The 23295-nt window shown below is 38.1% G+C and overlaps 2 protein-coding genes across 2 annotated transcripts in view; both read left to right on the top strand.

Annotated features, from left to right (window-relative positions):
* The window catches only part of LOC120866506 (phosphatidylcholine transfer protein), a 193226-nt gene that overhangs the window by 98843 nt on the left and 71088 nt on the right, over window positions 1-23295 (top strand). The gene's annotated exons all lie outside the window — the stretch shown is intronic.
* The window catches only part of LOC120866530 (phosphatidylcholine transfer protein-like), a 39129-nt gene that overhangs the window by 9196 nt on the left and 6638 nt on the right, over window positions 1-23295 (top strand). The window contains exon 2 of the mRNA XM_040244308.1: window positions 21061-21175. Within this exon, the coding sequence (XP_040100242.1) occupies window positions 21061-21175 (115 nt within the window). The remainder of the gene's footprint in view (window positions 1-21060; window positions 21176-23295) is intronic.

Below are 23295 nucleotides of genomic sequence, written 5' to 3'. Positions count from 1 at the left end.
GGATTATAAGAGACTATTATGAACAACTATATGGCAATAAAATAGATAACCTGGAATAAATGGACAAATTCTTAGAAAAATTCAATCTTCCAAGACTGAACTAGGAAGAAATAGAAATTATGAATAGCCGAATTACAAGCACTGAAATTGAAGATGTGATAAAAAAATAATCTCCCCCAAAACAAAAGCCCAGGACCAGATGCTTTCAAAGGAGAATTCTATCAAACATTTAGAGAAGAGCTAGTGCCTATCCTTCTAAAACTCTTTCACAAAATTGCAGAGGAAAGAATGCTTCCAAATTCATTCTACAAGGCCACCATCACCCTGATACCAAAATCAGACAAAGACAACACAGAAAAAGAGAACTACAAGCCAATATCACTGATGAACATAGATGTGAAAATCCTCTACAAAATTTTAGCAAACAGAATTCAGCAATACATCAAAAAGTTCATACAGCATGATCAAGTTGGGTTTATTCCAGGAATGCAAGGATTCTTCAATATATGCAAATCAATCAATGTGATACACCATGTTAACAAGTTGAAAGATAAAAAACATATGATCATCTCAATAGAGGCAGAAAAAGCCTTTGACAAAATTCAGCACCCATTTATGATTAAAACTCTTCAAAAAATAAAATGGGCATAGAAGGAAAGCACCTCAACTTAGTAAAGGCCCTAAAGCAAACATTATTCTCAGTGATGAAAAACAGAAAGCATTCCCCCTAAGATCAGGAACAAAACAATGGTGTTCACTTTCACCAATATTATTCAACATAGTTCTGGAAGTCCTAGCTACAGCAATCAGAGGAGAAAAGAAGTAAAAGGAATCTAGATGGAAAAGAAGAAGTAAAGGTCTCACTGTTTACAGAAGACATGACATTGTGTGTAGAAAACCTTAAAGAGAGTATCAGAAAATTACTAGAGCTAATCAATGAATTTCACAAAGTGGCAGGATCCAAAATCAGTACACAAAAATCCCTTGCATTTCTATATACTAACAATGAAATATCAGAAAGAGAAATTAAGGAATCAATCCCATTCATCATTGCAACAAAAAGAATTAAATATCTAGGCATAAACTTTCATTCAATATCAGTTATCCAAGTCTATGCCCCAACCAGTAACGCTGAAGAAACTGAAGTTGAATGGTTCTATGAAGACCTACAAGACCTTGTAGAACTAACACCCAAAAAAAGATGTCCTTTTCATTATAGGGGACTGGAATGCAAAAGTAGGAAGTCAAAAAACACCTGGAGTAACAGGCAAATTTGGCCTTGAAATGCGGAATGAGCAGGGCAAAGACTAATAGAGTTTTGCCAAGAAAATGCACTGGTTATAGCAAACACCCTCTTCCAACAACACAAGAGAAGACTCTACACATGGACATCACCTGATGGTCGAAACTCAGATTGATGATATTCTTTGCAGCCAAAGATGGAGAAGCTCTTTGGAAGTCAACAAAAACAAGACCAGGAGCTGACTGTGGCTCAGATCATGAACTCCTTACTACCAAATTCAGATTCAAATTGAAGAAAATAGGGAAAACCGCTAGACCATTCAGGTATGACCTAAATCAAATCCCTTATGATTATACAGTGGAAGTCAGAAATAGATTTAAGGGCCTAGATCTGATATACAGAGTGCCTGATGTACTATGGACTGATGTTCGTGACATTGTACAGGAGACAGGGATCAAGACCATACCCTTGGAAAACAAATGCAAAAAAGCAAAATGGCTGTCTGGGGAGGCCTTACAAATAGCTTTGAAAGAAGAGAGGCGAAAAGCAAAGGAGAAAAGGAAAGATATAAGCATCTGAATGCAGAGTTCCAAAGAATAGCAAGAAGAGATAAGAAAGCCTTCTTCAGCGATCAATGCAAAGAAATAGAGGAAAATAACAGAATGGGAAAGACTAGAGATCTCTTTAAGAAAATTAGAGCTACCAAGGGAATATTTCATGCAAAGATGGGCTCGATAAAGGATAGAAATGGTATGTATCTAACAGAAGCAGAAGATATTAAGAAGAGGTGGCAAGAATACACAGAAGAACTGTACCAAAAAGATTTTCATCACCCAGATAATCATGATGATGTGATCACTAATCTAGAGCCAGACATCTTGGAATGTGAAGTCAAGTGGGCCTTAGAAAGCAACACTACAAACAAAGCTAGTGGAGGTGATGGAATTCCAGCTGAGCTGTTTCAAATCCTGAAAGATGATGCTATGAAAGTGCTGCACTCAATATGCCAGCAAATTTGGAAAGCTCAACAGTGGCCACAGGACTGGAAAGGTCAGTTTTCATTCCAATTCCAAAGAAAGGCAATGCCAAAGAATGTTCAAACTACCACACAATTACACTCATCTCACATGCTAGTAAAGTAATGCTCAAAATTCTCCAAGCCAGGCTTCAGCAATACGTGCACCGAAAACTCCCTGATGTTCAAGCTGGTTTTAGAAAAGGCAGAGAAACCAGAGATCAAATTGCCAACATCTGCTGGATCATGGAAAAAGCAAGAGAGTTCCAGAAAAACATCTATTTCTGCTTTATTGACTATGCCGAAGCCTTTGACTGTGTGGATCACAATAAACTGTGGAAAATTCTGAAAGAGATGGGAATACCAGACCACCTGACCTGCCTCTTGAGAAATCTGTATGCAGGTCAGGAAGCAACAGTTAGAACTGGACATGGAACAACAGACTGGTTCCAAATAGGAAGAGGAGTGCATCAAGGCTGTATATTGTCACCTGCTTATTTAACTTATATGCAGAGAACATCATGAGAAACGCTGGACTGGAAGAAACACAAGCTGGAATCAAGATTGCCGGGAGAAGTATCAATAACCTCAGATATGCAGATGACATCACCCTTATGGCAGAAAGTGAAGAGGAGCTAAAAAGCCTCTTGATGAAAGTGAAAGTGGAGAGTGAAAAAGTTGGCTTAAAGCTCAACATTCAGAAAACGAATATCATAGCATCCGATCCCATCACTTCATGGGAAATAGATGGGGAAACAGTGGAAACAGTGTCAGACTTTATTTTTCTGGGCTCCAAAATCACTGCAGATGATGACTGCAGCCGTTAAATTAAAAGACGCTTACTCCTTGGAAGAAAAGTTATGACCAACCTAGATAGTATATTCAAAAGCAGAGACATTACTTTGCCGACTAAGGTCCATCTAGTCAAGGCTATGGTTTTTCCTGTGGTCATGTATGGATGTGAGAGTTGGACTGTGAAGAAGGCTGAGTGCCGAAGAATTGATGCTTTTGAACTGTGGTGTTGGAGAAGACTCTTGAGAGTCCCTTGGACTACAAGGAGATCCAACCAGTCCATTCTGAAGGAGATCAACCCTGGGATTTCTTTGGAAGGAATGATGCTGAAGCTGAAGCTCTAGTACTTTGGCCACCTCATGTGACGAGTTGACTCATTGGAAAAGACTTTGATTCTGGGAGGGAGTAGGGGCAGGAGGAGAAGGGGATGATCAAGCATGAGATGGCTGGATGGCATCATGGACTCGATGGACATGAGTCTGAGTGAACTCTGGGAGATGGTGATGGACAGTGAGGCCTGGCGTGCTGCGATTCATGGGGTTGCAGAGTCGGACATGAGTAAGAGACTGAACTGAACTGAAGGACACAAAAGAACTATACACAGAAAACTATAAGACACTAATGAAAGAAATCAAAGATGAAATAAACATATGGAGTTATATTCCATATTCCTCCATAGGAAGAATCAATATTATGAAAATGGCAATACTATCAAATGCAATCTACACATTTAATGTGATGTCTATCAAATTACCAAGGGCATCTTTCCCAGAACTAGAACAGAAATTTCACAATTCTTATGGAAACACAAAAGATCCCGAATAGCCAAAACAGTCTTGAGAAAGAAGAATGGAGCTGGAGGAATCAACTTTCCTGACTTCAGATTATTCTGCAAATGTACAGTCATCAAGACAGTATGGTACTGGCACAAAAACAGAAATATAGACCAATGGAACTAGACAGAAGGCCGGAAATAAACCCATGCACCTATGGGTACCTTATTCTTGGCAAAGGAGTCAAGGATATACAATGGAGGCAAAAACAGCCTCTTCAATAAAGTATATTGGGAAAACTGGACAGCCACATGTAAAAGAATGAAATTAGAACACTTCCTAACACCATACACAAAGATAAACTCAAAATGGATTAAAGACCTAAATGTAAGATAGAACTAGAAACTCTTAGAGGAAAACAGGCAGAACACTCAATGATATAAATGAAAGCAAGATCCTCTATGACCTACTTCCTACAGTAATGGAAATAAGAACAAAAGTAAACAAGTGGGACCTTATTAAGCTTAAAATCTTTTGCACAGCAAAGGAAACTATAAGCAAGGTGAAAAGACAGCCCTCAGGATGGGAGAAAATAACAGCAAATGAAACAACTGACAAAAGATTAATTTCCAAAATACGCAAGGAGCTCATACAACTCAATGCCTGAAAAACAAACAATCCAATCAAAAAGTGGGAAAAAGACCTAAACAGACATTTATCCAAAGAACACATACAGATGGATAACAAACACATGAAAAGATGCGCAACATCACTCATTATTAGAGATATGCAAATCAAAACTACAATGAGATATCACCTCATACTGGTCAGAATGGCCCTCATCAAAATGTCTACAAATAATAAATGCTGAAGAGGGTGTGGAGAAAAGGGAATGCTCTTTCACTCTTGGTGGGAATGTAAATTGATACAGCCACTATGGAAGATGGTATGGACATTCCTTAAAAAACTGGGATTAAAACCACCATATGACCCAGCAATCCCACTCTTAGGCATACACCCTGAGGAAACCAAAATTGAAAGAGGCACATGTCTCCCATTGTTCATTGCAGCACTATTTACAATAGCTAGAACATGGAAGCAACCTAGATGTCCATCAACAGATGAATGGATAAAGAAGTTGTGGTACATATACACAATGGAATATTACTCAGCCATAAAAAGGAACACATTTGAATCAGTTCTAATGAAGTGGATGAACATAAAACCTGTTATACAGAGTGAAGTGAGTCAGAAAACGAAACATAAATACTGTATTCTGACACATATATACGGAATTTAGAAAAATGTTTCTGAAAAATTTATTTACAGGGCAACAATGGAGAAACAGACATAGAGAACAGACTTATGGACCTGGGGAGGGAGGGGGTGAGATGTATGGAGAGAGTAACATGGAAACTTACATTACCATATGTAAACTAGACAGCCAATGGGAATTTGCTGTATGGCTCAGGAAACTCAAACAAGGGCTCTGTATCAACCTAGAGGGGTGGGGTGGGGAAGGAGATGGAAGGGAGTTTCAAAAGGGGGGGGATATATGTATAGCTATGGCTTGATTCATGTTGAGATTTGACAGAAAACAGCAAAATTCTGTAAAGCAATTACCCTTCAATAAAAAATTAATTAAAACATATATATTTATCCCTGTCTTTAACCCCATCCTTGCATGATGATCACACCAGGTGGCTATTAATCAACCAAAGCTTTTATTATCACTGGGCCTTGGAAAACCTTGACAGGCAAGGTGACTTTTACGAAGGTTTTGGACATTCCAGATCCTTGGACATAACACCATACCAATACCTGTGTGAATCATGAGCTGAACCAGGGCAATGCCAAGTAGAAGTCAATTCTTGCCTTGTCTTCCAACTGGTCTTTAACATCAGAATCAACACCTGTGGGCAGAAGGAGAATTCTAGGAGGCTCTCAGTGTGAGCACTTTGTTACCTCACAAGCTCACCACTCCCTGACACTATTTTGGAAAACTATTTTATTCTTCATGGAAACCATGCAAATGGTTATATTTTTGTAAGAAAGGGAGAATCCATGTGAATATGAACTTTTAAATTTTACCCTGGGACTTTTAATGTGTTGATAATACACAAAAAGGCTTAGAAATATAATATAGCTACCTCATCTTATATAAATATATGCATCTTATACAAATACAAAATAGCTACCATTTAATGTAGGAAACACATCTTTCTATAGATGCCTTTGGATTTTCTGAATATACCTTCATGAGAAGAATACTCCAAAATATTAATTCATGACCCATTTGGCCATCTTTCAGAATTTATTGTTTGCCTGTGTTTTCCTTAGCCCTGGTGATAGCTGATGAATAAGACAAAGCTCATGTCTTTCAGAAGCTTTAAGACAAGAGACAGTTTCACTGTTATGTAGAACTGAATTCCTGACCTATACCTTTTTTCTCCTTCAGAAATGTCTTTTAACATTTCTTCCAGAGTACTCTGCTGCTGATGGACTCCCTCAGTTTCATTGGATATAGAGTTCTAGGTCAATGGCTTATTTCTTTCAAAACATTCTATATTTCACCCCACTCTGTTTTAGCAGGGTGGTTTCTGATGGGATGTCCGCTATAATACTCATCTGTATTCCTCTATTGATAAAGTGCTCCCCTATCCTCCCCTCTCTAGCTTCTTTAAAGATTTCCTTTTTCTTTTTGGTTTTCTGAGTTTGTATATGATATATTTAAGTTTTTCTGGTATTTATTCTCTATGGTGTTCTAGAGATTGACAGATTTAGTTTGAAGGGTGGTCTGAACTTAAATCATAAAGTCCCATGTGATTTAAAATACAATATACTATATTTAGAACTTATGCCACAAAGATTCTTTTCTTACATGTGGAAATGCAATGTGACTAGTAATTCACAGGTTATATGTTTTAAAAGTGATGGTGGCAATGGTCTAAAGCAGAGATTGCCAACTTTTTTTTCTGTAAAGTGAAAGTGAAGTTGCTCAGTCGTGTCTGACTCTTTGCAACCCCGTGGACTGTAGCCCACCAGGCTCCTCTGTCCATGGGATTCTCCAGGCAAGAATACTGGAGTGGGTTGCCATTTCCTTTTCCAGGGGATCTTCCTGACCGAGGGATTGAACCCGGGTCTTTTGGGCTTTACAGGCTATGAGGCAAAATGGAAGTTGTTTTGTGTTGACATATAGCTGCTTAGAAATATAGAAAACATTCTTAGCTTGTGAACTGTTTAAGAATAATCAGCATGACAGATTTAATAACCTCTGGTCTAAAGTATAGTAATAACCTCTGGTCTAAAGTATAGTAATAACCTCTGGTCTAAAGTATAGTTTGGATGCTTAACTGTTCTATGATTTTAAGATTTATGAACCTAAAACCCTAGCTGAGTCTCAGCTTCCCCATCTGTACACTGGAGATAAATCTTGCTCTTCCAAATTTGTCCAGAGATCTAATGAGAATATATGTTTTGAATCACCTAATTAACTAAATGGCCTTTGTCTGTGAGCTGTAGGTAGGGTGATCTATGTCCCAGTATATCCATTACAGGTTTAGTTTACCCTTGGCTTGGTGGAAAAAAAAATTATAACACCTCTCTCACTAAAATGAGTTATGGTTGGAATGATAAAATATAAATTACTCTTGCTATAACTGTGTGTATTTTAATGGACTATTACTAGGTTGGTGCAAACATAATTGTGGTTTCAGACCATGTATTTTAAATCTTTATAACTAGGTTCAAACACATCTTTATTAATCAAAACAAGAATCATTACAATCAACACATTTTTGCCAACAAGAAATAAGTTTGTATAGCATAAAAATCCAAGCTTCAGGTTTTAAAGAACTCTAGAAAGCATTTTCTGCCTCTTGCTGGTTGTGAAAGCATTTTCCCTGCAAAAAGTTGTTGAGATGCTTGAAGAAGTGGTAGTTTGTTGGCAAGAGGTCAGATGAATATTGCAGATGAGGCAAAACTTCATAGACGAATTCATTCAACTTTTGAAGCATTGGTTGTGTGACATACAGTCAGGAGTTGTCATGGAGAAGAATTAGACCCTTTCTGTAGAACAATGCCAGCTGTAGGCATTGAAGTTTTTGGTGCATCTCATCTATTTGCTGAGCATATTTCTCAGATGCAGTGTTTTTTTCCAGAATTCAGAAAGCTACAGTGAATCAGATCGGCAGCAGACCTCCAAACAATGACCATGACCTTTTTTTCATGCAAGTTTGGCTTTGGAAAATGCTTTGGAGCTTGTTCTCATTTCAACCACTGAGCCAGTTGTCACTGGTTGCCCTATAAAGCCCACTTGTCATTGTATGTCACAATCTGATTGAGAAGTGGTTCATTGTTGCTGCATAGAATTAGAGAAAATGACTCTAAAATGACAATTCTTCTGTGATTAGCTCCTGAAGCACCAAGCTTTCTCACCTTCCAATTTGTGCCAAATGCTGAATGATCATAAGCAGTCAACACTGAGTTCTTGGGCAACTTCTTGTGCAGTTGTAAGAGGATCAGCTTCATTGATTCTCCCAGTTGGTCACTGTCAACTTCTGATGGCCAGTCATTGCACTCCTCGTCTTCAAGGCTCTTGTCTCCTTTTCAAAACTTCTTGAAACACCACTGCCCTGTACATTCATTAGTAGTTCCTAGGCCAAATGCTTTGCTAATGTTGTGAGTTGTCTCCGATGCTTTATGACCCATTTTGAACTTGAATAAGAAAGTTACTCTAATTTGTTTTTGGTCTAACATCATTTTGCTAGTCTAAAATAAATATAAAACAAACAGCAAGTAATGAGTCATTATCAAACAACATAAAGTGAGAAATGCACATTAAAATGATGTATAATATAGCCACATGTATATAAGAATGTATTCCAATATCAAAGGGAAATTTTCAACAACGCAAAACAGCAATTACTTTTGTCCCAACCTAATATTTATCTAATAATATTTTGGGAGAATTCAGTGACTTTTGGAGGCAGGATAATAAACTTTGAACTCTACTGTCACAGCACTGGCTTCAGGTCCAAGTTCTGTTGTAACTAATCAACTTCAAGTCAAGTGTGTTATGAAACTTGGGTAACTTTCATAACATATATATATATAAAATTAAAAGCTTTGAAGATTTAACTACCATAAAATACATTAAAGTGTACGATTCAATGTTTTTAGTAAATTTATGGAGTTATGCAACATTCACCACAGTCTAATTTTGGAACATTTGTGTAACCTCCAAATAAATGTCTTGCTCATTTGTAATCTCTTTTTGTTCCCATTCCCAGTCTCAGACAAACGGCAAGCTACTTCCTGTGTCTAGAGAGTTAATTTTTCTAGGAAATTCTCAGAACTTCCTGAAACCTCAATTTTGTTGTCTTTAAATGGTTTTACTAATGGTCCACATCTCATGTTTTCATTGTGCAGATTAAGTAGGGTAACCCCTATAAAGCACTCAGCCCAGGCCCTGGTATTTAGTAAGTACTCAATAAGCATTTGCTATTAGTGTTATATTAGCCAGCTCTCTACAGTCCTTCAGTGCTAAACTTGCTGTGTGTTTTTGAAGAGATATCAAATACTGAATCAGATTTAGTCACCTGTCTCTCTTCTTACGGTCATGGTATACACTTCCCAGTTGCAGCTACAGCTTTGACACCTGCAATTAGGAATGATTCTCCTTGATGAAAAAATGTTTGCTTTTCATACATTCTGAGTCTGCTACTCTTGCCTCAGAGGGCTAGTGTTGGAAGTCTTCCAAAGTAGTGGATTGAGGAGACTTCCTGGGACCCGAGGAATGGAAATGAACTCTTCTATTAAAGGCTAAGAAAATTCAGTGCACACTTGATGTGTACTGACAGGATTAGAAAGATGTGATTCATCAGGGCTGTCTTATAATTAGTGATATAAATGCAGATAAATACCAAAATTGAAGCAAATGAGAGGTGACTTTCTTCAGGTCAAGTGGCAGGGTATAGGGGCAGTAGGGGTTACTCCTCTGTAGGAATTACTGTCATGTAGGAATTGCAAATGTCATATGCAAACGCTATGATATTTGGATATTTGTCATATGTAAATGCATTGGCTCTTATAGAGTTTATTCTGCTTTAGGACATTTGTCAGTAGTGTCAATTGTCAGTAGTGTTTCACTAAGTATGTTAATATTTAGAGTATTTATATATAAAGTTTTTAACAGTACTTTAGTGTAATATCAAATAAAAAACAAACCTGGACTTAATAAGGAAAGACTTTCATTCAAAGGATTATTACCAAGGGTTGAGGGGGTTATTATAGTAAGTAGAATTATTGTTGTTTTTCAGTCACTCAGTCATGTCTGACTCTTTGTGACCCCATGGACTGCAGCATGCCAGGCTTTCCTTCACCATCTCATGGAACTTGCTCAAATTCATGTCCACTGAGGCAGAATACTTTGACCATAAAATCTGTGGGTGTCTCAGGAGTGAGGCAGAAAGGTATGTTTTACAGACAAGAGTCAACAAAACTGAAGTCATGTGTGGGGAAGTGATATGAAGGTGTCCTGACTGGAGAATAGAAAAGAGATTTTTGTTGCCTGAAACCAGTTTATTTTTAGAAGCATCTAGATGCTGCTCAGGCTGAGGCTCGATCAAGTTTAGGGAACTGAAGGAAGGAAATATGTTTAACCAGTTTGGTTATCAAGCATTTTGTTCTGATTGATCATTGGAGTAAACTGTTTCGGTGATCATTTATGGGACAATGAACGGAAATTTAGAGGTGCTGTCTGGCCTTGTGATAGGTGAATAAGACGTATATGTGTGTGAGTCTCATCTAAATCATGGGGAGAAAGGTGGCTTTTTTGTGGTAAGCTGTTTTCTGAAACACAAAGAGAGTGAGTGTTTCATACCTCTACTCTTTTCCAGGATCACAGAACTGAAGTAAAATTCATTGTCAGTAAGGACTACTCAAAATAATTAGGATTGCTTTTTAGTTACAAGTAAAATAAAACTGGATTAACAATGACTTTATACAATGAGGTTTATTTTTCTCACCTAATAAGTAGTTAGAGGTCACCAGTTGCTGGCATTGGATCACCTGATCAATATGGCTAGTAAAACGCTGACTTTTTTAGTTCACATCCTCTTTGCTGTCTCCTAGACACAGAATAGCTGCTGTAGTTGTTAATATCCTGTGTGTATTCAAAACAGGAAGGAGGTGTTATATGGGCTTCCCTGGTGGCTCAGCTGGTGAAGAATCCATCTGCACTGCGGGAGACCTGGGTTTGATCCCTGGGTTGGAAAGATCCTCTGGAGAAGGGAACAGCTACCCACTCCAGTATTTTGGCCTGGAGAATTCCATGGACTGTATAGTCCATGGGGTCACAAAGAGTCGAACACGACTGAGTGACTTTCATTTTTGCCTTCACTGGCATAGGAGACCAGGATAGTTATTGACTATGCACATGGCCATAGGGATTCTCTAGCAAGAAAGATAGTATCAGTTCAGTTCAGTCGCTCAGTCGTGTCTGACTTTTTGTGACCTATGAATCACAGCACGCCAGGCTGCCCTGTCCATCACCAACTCCTGGAGTTCACTCAAACTCATGTCCGTCGAGTCAGTGATGCTATCCAGCCATCTCATACTCTGTCTTCCCCTTCTCCTCCTGCCCCCAATCCCTCCCACCATCAGAGTCTTTTCCAAGAAAGATAGTATGTACTCTAATAAATAGTGTTTCTTCTGCTAATTGTGTTATACACTTCATACGGATTCTCTACTATTGAATAATTTATTAACTATTTGAAGTATAGGGAATTAAATACCCTATAAGTAGAGTATTAGAAAATCATGCAATGTGTTTTACTTTAGATAAAGAAATTGAGCCATTCTTAGAGCTGCTCTTTTGGAGGAGCCTTAGGAAAAGCCAAGACCCCTTGAGTAAGCTTGTTTGGAGTCATTGAAATGTTAGTATGCTTGGACAAGTATCTTCAACAGGTTTTTCAGAGCTTACATATCAATAATTTGCAAGAGACTTACACATCAATACTAAAAACATTGACCAAATAAAACTAAGGTTTATGCTCTTTTCCTATTAAAAGTTTTTGTAGAAACAGTAGTACCCAATACTGATAAGATGCTCCTGTGCTACTGGTGAGAATACAAAAATGGAAAACAATTTCCTTAAACATTTGTAAACATTTATAAAAACTACAGACAAAATGTTAGTATAATTTACCCTAAAAATATACCTCTACTAAAACTTCCTGTTTTCTGAAGGGAAAATTGTCATTATTGTCCATGTTTATATATAATAGTTGTTTTAAAAATATTTCACATCTGTAGAAGTGTATAGAAACAGAAATAATTCATGGCAATAAATAAATTAGGTGTTATTCCTCCAAGCTTCAAAGTAATATTCTTTAAAATAGCATAACCTATTTATATTATATTACTTCCACTTTGTAACATGTAGAACTATCTATTTACTTAAAAGAAATATGTCTACTTTTCCAAAAAGCAAAAGACACATTATTTTCAAATGCACTTGGAAAATTCTCTATGATTGATGACATACTAGGTCACAAGAAAAGCCTCAACAAATCACTTTCTAACACCGCCCACAAAGATAAACTCAAAATGGATTAAAGATCTAAATGTAAGACCAGAAACTATAAAACTCCTAGAGGAGAACATAGGCAAAACACTCTCCGACATAAACCACAGCAGGATCCGCTATGATCCACCTCCCAGAATTCTGGAAATAGAAGCAAAAATAAACAAATGGGACCTAATTAAAATTAAAAGCTTCTGCACAACAAAGGAAAATACAAGCAAAGTGAAAAGACAGCCTTCCAAATGGGAGAAAATAATAGCAAATGAAGCAACTGACAAACAACTAATCTCAAAAATATACAAGCAACTCCTGCAGCTCAATTCCAGAAAAATAAATGACCCAATCAAAAAATGGGCCAAAGAACTAAATAGACATTTCTCCAAAGAAGACATACGGATGGCTTACAAACACATGAAAAGATGCTCAACATCACTCATTATTAGAGAAATGCAAATCAAAACCACAATGAGGTACCACTTCACACCAGTCAGAATGTCTGCGATCCAAAAATCAGCAAGCAATAAATGCTGGAGAGGGTGTGGAGAGAAGGGAACCCTCCTACACTGTTGGTGGGAATGCAAACTAGTACAGCCACTATGGAGAACAGTGTGGAGATTCCTTAAAAATTGCAAATAGAACTGCTTTATGACCCAGCAATCCCACTGCTGGGCATACACACCGAGGAAACCAGAATTGAAAGAGACACATGTACCCCAATGTTCATCGCAGCACTGTTTATAATAGCCAGGACATGGAAACAACCTAGATGTCCATCAGCAGATGAATGGATAGGAAAGCTGTGGTACATGTACACAATGGAGTATTACTCAGCCGTTAAAAAGAATACATTTGAATCAGTTCTGATGAGATGGATGAAACTGGAGCCGATTATACAGAGTGAAGTGAGCCAGAAAGAAAAACACCAATACAGGATACTAACACATATATATGGAATTTAGAAAGATGGCAATGATGACCCTGTATGCAGGACAGCAAAAAAGACACAGATGTGTATAGCGGACTTTTGGACTCAGAGGGAGAGGGAGAGGGTGAGATGATTTGGGAGAATGGCATTGAAACATGTATAATATCATGTAAGAATCGAATTGCCAGTCTATGTCCGATGCAGGATACGGCACGCTTGGGGCTGGTACACGGGGATGACCCAGAGAGATGTTGTGGGGAGGGGGGTGGGAGGAGGGTTCATGTTTGGGAACACATGTACACCCGTGGTGGATTCATGTCAATGTATGGCAAAACCAATACAGAATTGTAAAGTAAAATAAAAAATAAATTAAAAAAAAAGAAAATAGAAAAAAAAAGAAATTATTTCAAGCATCTTAAATTTGCTATGATGAAATGAAAGAATAAACTAAAAATACCTTGAGACAAATGATAATGAAAACCCAGTGATATAAAATCTATGGGATGCAGGAAAATCAGTTCTTAGAAGGAAGTTCATAGTGATACATGTCTTCTTTAAGAAATAAGAAATCTCAGTTAAACAATCTAACATTAACCTAGAAGAATCAGAAAAGCAAAAAAACAAACAAAACTTAAAGGTAGCAGAAGGAAGGAGATAATAAAGATCAGAAAGGAAACAATAAAATAGAGATTATGAAACAGGAAAAATCAATATAACCAGGACCTGGTGCTTTGAAAGGGTAAAAAGAAACGACAAACCTCTGGCCATACCCACCAAGAAGATAAGATGGAAAACAAGACCAGAAACAAAATAAGAAGTGAAAGAGGAGAGATAACAATCAATAACATAGCTAGAAATAGCAATCAATACCATAGAATTTTGGATCTCTTGTGCTCCAAAATCACTGTGGACAGTGACTGCAGCCATGAAATCAAAAGACACTTTCTCCTTGGAAGAAAAAGCAATGACAAACCTGGACATCATATTGAAAATCAGAGATATTACTTTGTCAACAAAAGTCCATCTAGTCAAAGCTATGGTTTTTCCAGTAGTCATGTACAGATGGGAAAGCTGGACAGCAAAAATGGCTGAGCACCAAAGAATTGATCCCTTCGAACTGTAGTGCTGGAGAAGACCCTTGAGAATCCCTTGGACAGCAAGAGATCAAACCAGTCAATCCTAAAGGTAATCAACCCTGAAAACTCACTGGAAGGACTGATGCTGAAGCTGAAGCTCCAATACTTTGCCTACCTGATGCAAAAAGCTGACTCACTGGAAAAGACCCTGATATTGGGAAAAGTTGAAGAGAGGAGGAGAAGGAGATGGTAGAGGATGAGATGGTTGAAAGGTATCACCGAATCAATGGGCATGAGTTTAAGCAACTTCTGGGAGATGGTGAAGGATAGGGAAGCCTGATGTGCTGCAGTCCATGGGGTTGCATGCAGACATGACTGAGCAACTGAACAACAACAATAACAACCATTATATATATATATATAGACTATGAGCCATTATATACCAACAAATTTGACAAGCTAGAAAAAAGAGACAACTTTCTAGAAACATACACTCCACCAAAATTGAATCAAGAGGAAATAGATTGCATGATCAGACCAATCACTAAAAGTGAAATAGGATCTATAATTTTAAAAATCCCTACAAACAAAAGTCCAGAACAAGATGGCTTCACACTTAAAGTCTACCAAACACACAGAGAAGAACTTATACCAATCTCCTCCAACTGTTCCAAAAGTTTGAAGAGGAATGAACATGCCCCAAAACATTCTATTAAGCCATCACTCTGATACCAAAACCAGAGAAAGATATTACAGAAAAAGAAAATTACAGGCCAATATTTTTGGTAAATATAGATACAACAATTCTCAACAAAATATTAATAAATCAATTACAACAGCAATAAAAAAGTCATACACCACAACCAAGTTGAAATCGTCTCAGGCCACTGATGTTTCAACATGCAAATCAATCAGTATGGTACATCATATCAGCAAAAGTGACAAAACCCACAATATCATCTCAATAGATGCAAGAAAATAATTTGGTAAAATTTCATATCCATTTATGTAAAACTCTTGTGAAAGTCAGTATAGAGGGAACATATCTCAGCATAATAAAAGTTATTTATGACAAACTCACAGCCAATATAACAACCAAGGGTGAGAAGTTGGAAGTCTTTCCATTAAAATCTGGAACAACACAAGGATAACCACTCTCACCATTTCTCTTCAACATAGTATTAGAAGTCTTAGACATACAAACCAGAAAATAAAAAGAAATAAAACTTATTCAAAATGATAGGGAGGAGGTAAAAATCGTCATTCTATGTGATATTTGTTCATATATAATGATACGATATGATATGATACTACATGTAGAAAACCATAAAGACTTACTTCACAAACTGTTAGAACTGATAAATGAATTCAGCAAGGTAGCAGAATACAAAATTAACATACATACATCTGTTACATTTCTTTATACTAACTTGAACTATCAGAAAGAGAATGCAAAAATTGCAGCAAAAAAGTAAAGTATCTAGGAGGTAAAACCTGACCAAGGAGGTGGAAGACATACACTGTGAACTGTAACACATTAATAAAGAAAATTAAAGACAATTCCAAGAAATAGAAAGATATCCCATGCTCTTGGATTGTAAGAATTAATATTGTTAAAATGGCCATACTATCCAAAGCAATATAAAGATTTAATACAATACCCATCAACATATTCATGACATTTTTCACAGAACTATAGAAAATAATCCTTAAGTTCATATGGAACCATAAAAGACCCAGAATTGCCAAAACAATCTTGAGGACAAAGAGCAAAGCAGGAAGCATAACCATCCCAAACTTTAGACAATACTACAAAGCCACAGTAGTCAAATCCATATGGTATTGGCACAAAAACGGACATATGAATCAATGGCACAGAACAGAGAGTCCAACAATACACCAACATACTTATGGACAATTAATCTTTGATAAGTGAAGCAAGGACATACAATTGGTAAAGAACAATCACTTCAGCAAGTGGTGCTGGGAAAGTTGGATAGCCACATGTAAATCAATGAAGTAGGTACATACCCTCACACCATACAGAAAAATAAATTCAAAATGGCTTAAAAACTTAAATATGAGACAAGATACCATATGACTCCTAGAAGAGGCAAAAAAATTCTGACATGTCATACCAATGTGTTCTTAGGTCAGTTTCCCAAGGCAATGGAAATATCAGTAAAAATGAACAAATGGGACCTAATTAGACATGAGTTTTGCACAGCAAAGGAAATCATAAACAAAACAAAAAGACAGTCTATGGACTGTGAGAAAATATTTGTAAATGATATGACTAACAAGGCTTAATTTAACATCTCCTACAATTCAATAACAAAAAAATACAACCCAACAGAAAAATGAGCAGAAGACCTTCTTCGAAGAAGATACACAGATGGCCAATAGGCATTTGAAAAGATGGTCATCCTCACTAATTATTCAGTTCAGTTCAGTTCAGTCGCTCAGTCATGTCCGAATCTTTGCAGCCCCATGAATTGCAGCACTCCAGGCCTCCCTGTCTATCACCAACTCCCGGAGTTCACCCAAACTCATGTGCATCGAGTCTGTGATGCCATCCAGCCATCTAATCCTCTGTCGTCCCCATCCCTACTGCCCCCAATCCCTCTCAGTATCAGGATCTTTTCCAATGAGTCAACTCTTCTGAGTGGCCAAAGTATTGGAGTTTCAGCCTCAGCATCAGTCCTTCCAATGATACTAATTATTAGAGAAATGCAAATTCAAACAACAAGGTTTCAATGGCAATGAAATAATGCCATTTTCAGCAATTTGAATGGACCTAGAAATTACCCTACTAAGTGAAAAAGTCAGAAAGAGAACGATAAATGCCATATGATATCACTTATATATTAAATCCATAGTATGAAACAAATGAACATATTTATGAACAAAAACAGACTAACAGAAATGTAGGACAGACTTGTGGTTGCCAAGAGGGAGAGGAAGGATTAGGGAGTGCAGAATTGGGAGTTTAGGATTAGCAGATGCAGTCTATTGTATACATGATGGATAAACAGCAAAGTTCTACTGTAAAGCTCAGGGAACTATATTCAATGTACTGTGATAAATCACAATGGAAAAGAATATATGTATATATTATAACTGAGTGACTTTGCTGTACAGCAGATATTAACACAACATTGCAAATCAACTGTTTCAATAAAATATTTTGAAAAAAGGAGAAATATGTCAAATATTGCAATTAGGTGTTTGTGAATTATAGAGTTGCATGCCATTTAACTTTATTATTTTGGGCATTTTGTAATTTTTCTTAATGATTATGAATTATTTTTATAATTATAAAAATTCAGTTTTTTTCAAAGACAAAATGAAAATATTATTGTTTACTGAATTTGTCTTTTAAAAGAAATGGTGGTTTAAAAAAGTGCATTGATTCAAATTTGAGTGAGGCTGCTAAGTGCCTGATAAAAACATTTTGCTGATGGACTAGGAAAGGAGTCATTAAGCATTTGGTTTCTTCAGTGTTCTGGCATTTTTCAGTCCTACCATGAAGAGAATGTTTAAAGGATTTTGTCATAATAGTTCATTCTTGGGTATTGACATAAATCACAACATTCTATTTTTCTCTTATTAGAGAGCTTTCTGTTTCCTTTTCTGTGATATTACAGGACTGAAGTCACTAAGAACTAAAATTATCAATACATTTAGGAGGAAAGGGAAACACTCCTAGAGGAGTCAGTTTGCCTTAATTCATTCAAATAATCAAAGCTAACTCATGTGAAGTTGGGAAGATCATAATCTCTATACATAATTATCCCCTTTGCTCACTGTGTGTAGAAAATGGGGCCACACTATTCCTGAAGAGCAGCTAATTGTCTCTCTCCCAAAGCTGATTAAAGTGTGTGTGAGTGCAGATGTGTGTTGTCTATAAACTCTCACTGTCTTTCCATCCTTGAGAGGGAGGGGAGAGGGAGGAGAAGAAGGAGATATTTTTACCTTGACCTGCCCTTACTGCCAACAAAGGTCATCTAGTCAAGGCTATGGTTTTTCCAGTGGTCATGTGAGAGTTGGACTGTGAAGAAAGCTGAGCTCCGAAGAATTGATGCTTTTGAACTGTAGTGTTGTAGGACTCTTGAGAGTCCCTTGGACTGCAAGGAGATCCAACCAGTCCATCCTAAAGGAAATCAGTCCTGGGTGTTCTTTGGAAGGACTGATGCTAAAGCTGAAACTCTAGTACTTTGGCCACCTCATGCGAAGAGTTGACTCATTGGAAAAGACTCTGATGATGGGAGGGATTGGGGACAGGAGAAGAAGTGGACCCTGGAGGATGGGATGGCTGGATGGCATCACCGACTCAATGGACATGAGTTTGAGTGAAGTCCGAGAGTTGGTGATGGACAGGGAGGCCTGGCGTGCAGTGATTCAGGGGGTCGCAAAGAGTCGGACATGACTGAGCGACTGAACTGAACTGAACTGCCCTTCTTTGGGGCATCCATGGCACAGCATGTAAGAGGGTCGACTTACCAGATTGCCATTTGCTGGTTGGAAATACTTGGTATCAAGCCATTTACTTTTAAAGCTGACATTTCCTTAAGAATTCAGTTTCAGGTTTACTTTCCATTTCCTGCCAGGTACTTTCACATACGACTGAGATTCCTAAACTGGGAATTATTGTTATGCCACCTGAGTCAGGAGACCCTTGAAGCCTCAGAATCTCTAGAGAGATTTTCATGTTTACCCCTTGACATCACATAAGTCCCTGGGACAGTGTTTGAGAACATGGGCTCATTCATGTTTGATTAGCCAATAACATTGCACTAGCAACTGGAAGTAAGAGTCCATCTAAAAGGTTCACTTTGTTTGTTTAGTTTATTAGATTTTGCACTGAAATTAATTAAATCATTGCTGCTGCTGCTGCTAAGTCGCTTCAGTCGTGTCCGACTCTGTGTGACCCCATAGATGGCAGCCCACCAGGCTCCCCGTCCCTGGGATTCTCCAGGCAAGAACACAGGAGTGGGTTGCCATTTCCTTCTCCAATGCATGAAAGTGAAAAGTGAAAGTGAACTCACTCAGTCGTGTCTGACTCTTCACGACCCCATGGACTACAGCCCACCGTGGGCTCCTCTGCCCATGGAATTTTACAGGCAAGAGTACCGGAGTGGGTTGTTATTGCCTTCTCCAAATTAAGTAATTAGTTTAACCTTAACAATATAGTCTTTAGTCAAGGTGAAGGTCAGGAATTCTTAGCTGCCATTGTACAGAGAGTGGAATGTATCCACTCCAGCCCACATCCTCACAGAACATGGCTTAACATGAAAACAAGGAATATCTTTTGTACTTAGGAATCTAGAAATGGCCCTTTTCTGATTAAAAGGGACTAGTATGGTTTGAAGTTGGTATTTCTTCCCCCCTTTCATTCTTTTCTACACACGAGTTGCTTATAGAAAAAAGGAAGCAGTTGGTTAAAAATTCTGTGTTGGAATTGGTAAAACAATATATTGAATTTCATTATTCTCTGTGGTTATCTAAAGTAGTTTGAAGCCTGGATGCTAGCTGCCTATATGATACCCCCACATGGATATTTAATAAGCATTTCAAGCTCAACAGTCTCATAGTAGGGCTCTTGGTTACCCCGCAGCCATCAGATCACCACCTCCACAAGTTGTAGCTATCTCAGAAAAGGGATCTCCCATCTACCTGGTTGTTTAAGCAAATGTTAGATCCAGAGAGATGATATGGGGTGGGAGGTGGGAGCAAGGTTCAGGATTGGGAACTCATGTACACCTGTGGCAGATTCATGTCAATGTATGGCAAAACCAATACAGTATTGTAAAGCAAAATAAAGTAAAAATAAAAATTTTTTAAAAAGAAAAAAAAAATTTTTTAATTCTTGCTTTCTCTGTCCCCACAGCGTCTGTCAGCAATTCCTGTTGACATTACTTCAAAATGTGTCCCTAAATCACTAACTTCTCCCCATCATTTCTGCTACCTCTTTTTCTAATCACCAACATCTCTTCTCTGGATCATTGCCCTGGTCTTCTAACCCATCTTTTTGCCCCCTTATGATCTATTTTCAAGCAGCAAGAACCATGTTTTAAAAAATTATTTCTTTGTTTTAATTAATTCATTGTTTTCCATAGCAATTAAAGTAAGATCTCTTACCCCTTTACCTTGGTTCACAAAGCCCTTTGGACCCAGCCCCCACTGCTTCTCTGATTGTCCCCCATCACAGTTCTCTGGACCCCTTGACTTTTTGTTCTTTGAGTAAGACAATCAATCAACCTGAGGGCCCTTTCCCAACCAGGAATGTGCTTTCCTAATCTTCCCATAGCTGGCTTCTTCTACTATTTAGAAAAAAATTCTTCTGATTAGTCCAACATAGAGACATTTCCCAGACACCAGACAGTATAAGATGAACCACCAGCCCACCAAAACTAGACACCATTTATCATATAGCTCTCTTTTATCCTATTTACATTACCTGGGTAGCTGTCACCACCAGTGGCAAAGGCGATGAGAGCAGAATCCTCACATGCTTTTTCAGCATTGCATCACCAAGTCTACAGAGGAGGTGCTCAGGAATGACGTTGCACAAACAACAATTTTTCATGTGCTGTGTAATAGCAACTCGAGAATCAATAGGCTATTTCTGTCTGCTCTCATTTTATAGCCAACTGGACTTCATGAGTATAAGGTCTCTGGTATTGTGAGATCTCCACCAGATCTACTTGCAGATGTCTATATGGACTTAGACTATAGAAAACAGTGGGACCAGTATGTCCAAGGTGAGTCACACCTGATCTAAAAAAACTATTAGAAAGTAGAATCTATTCCTATTTACTCTAGCCAGTAGAATCCAATAGGTTTAGTTATATTATGTTATATATGCAATAAGTTTAGTTATATTATGTTTCATTTAAAATTTTGGCTTAAATATCTGAAGTGCTGGACTTTAATGTGATATTTTGCCCTTACTGCAAGTTTGTTGTCATCTTGTATATATACACCTGAATATCTAGGTATATGTACCTGGTAATATATACCTGGATATTCATGAAAGGCATTTTGGAAGAGGTCATGTTTGAACTTTGCTTTAGAAGTGGAATCAAAGTTTTATAAATGGCAAGAATATATGTGTATGGGGAAGAGAGAGGTGAGGGGGTGAGTGGAATAAGGACATTTGGCCCAAATAACAGCATTAATAAAATGAGAAAGACCTGAAACAACATGAAATGTTAAAAAAAGGAAGACAACTATGAGCAATTTTGTGTTCTTGCAAGGTTGTGGTAGCAGAATTGGAATTAGCCCCAAAGGCCTAGGCTGGCCACCTGGCTACACTTCTTAGATTTTTCCTATAAGTGATGGAGAGTTATAGAGGGAATAGATAAGGTATCTTTCTCCCACTTAGAGTGAGCAATGGCCTCTGCCATCTCAGTCACTGTGAAATAGATACACAGCTAGCTGAGGGGCACAGAAATCCTGACAGACCCTTGCTGTGGTCAAGAATTTTGTTTGAAAGTAAGAAAAGCTAACAGATGGCAGTGTAAGGAAAGGAAAGAGTTTATTGTTTCATGGCACTGAAAATCCATGAGTATCTGGCCTCCAGGACAGCTGTATTCAGTACTTCATTTCTCCAGTTTGACTGTTTTCTTTTGTGTTGACCACAATCTCAGGCAGATTCTTGGGTCTTGGCAGAAATACCACCAGATGTAGGCTTGCATTCTAACCACGTACACAACCACAGGCGGACAGGAACATTCCTACTTATGGCATCCAGATTCCCAGGATTGGCTTCTATTGCCTCAGCATGTATCGTGTGCTTATATCCTGGAGATGTTTGTCATGGTTTGTGGTCATTTAATGTTACCAAATACCCTTACTATTTAGGGTTCATTGTGATGCCCACTAATTCAAGGGAGAAGTCACATTCTCTGCTCATCTTCCTAGCAGTCGTGGTTCAGTCATGTGCTGTAGACACTGGCAGAGCCTCTGATGTGTGGTACTTGGCATTAAGAGTCTGCACTATGGAGTAGGGTCCAGAGGCTGCAGTAGCTTGACTTCTCTGGAGCAATCCTGAGGCTCCTAACCTAACTCTGTTCCTCCTAGATCTTCTCTGAGCTTCCTGAGAGCCTTTACAAAACCACTTTTGGGCCTAAACTTGTTAGAGTGGCAAGCCAAGACTATCCACACATGCCTTCCCTAAACTAATTGCTGTGATCATGTTTGACTCATTTTCCCAGCCCTGAAATTAACACTGAGTCAGTCTTGCTTAAACCACATTGAGGAGAAGGAGGGGAAAGGCAGTGATCTGAAGGAGAAAGAAATTCTGGTGCAAGAAGGGGAGAGTCATAGCAGAGCAGGCAAAAGCAACGGATGTCCACTCCTTCCCTTCCTTTCAACGGCATTTTCAGCCTCTTGTAGTAATGGACTGATAAGTTCTTTACTCCATAGTCTGCTTCTAATAGGTTTTATTTCTTTCAGAAGCTGAATTAAAACATATTTCTGCTGTCAGCACCTCCGCAAGGGGCTCTCTTGGCTCTTTCAGCAGTCTTAGCTTGATTCCTCTATATGGTTAGTTAGAAGCTTCCCACACAGCTTGAGGGCAGAGGCTGTGCACTTCATAGTATCCCTTTACTCTCCTCCTCCTTGAGCTGATGTTATTTGCACACAATAGCATGGTGGACATTATGCAGATTTGCTTCCTGTCTCTGTAGTATAAAGCAAAACTGGAGCGAGGCAAGTAGCATAGCGTTAGCATAGTTAAGCTCCTTCCTGCTTAGGAAGAACACTAACCTCTCCAAAACCTTCATTAAACAACTGTAAACACTAAATTGCAGTGCTCAGTCCCAGGATACTTGTAATATGTCAATAAATTTAAGGTGAGGAGTCAGGTCACAACAGCAGA

Source organism: Oryx dammah, unplaced genomic scaffold (genome assembly GCF_014754425.2).
Source record: "Oryx dammah isolate SB20612 unplaced genomic scaffold, SCBI_Odam_1.1 HiC_scaffold_8, whole genome shotgun sequence".
In the NCBI taxonomy this organism is placed as follows: domain Eukaryota; kingdom Metazoa; phylum Chordata; class Mammalia; order Artiodactyla; family Bovidae; genus Oryx; species Oryx dammah.
This window is presented reverse-complemented; position numbering and strand designations above follow the sequence as displayed.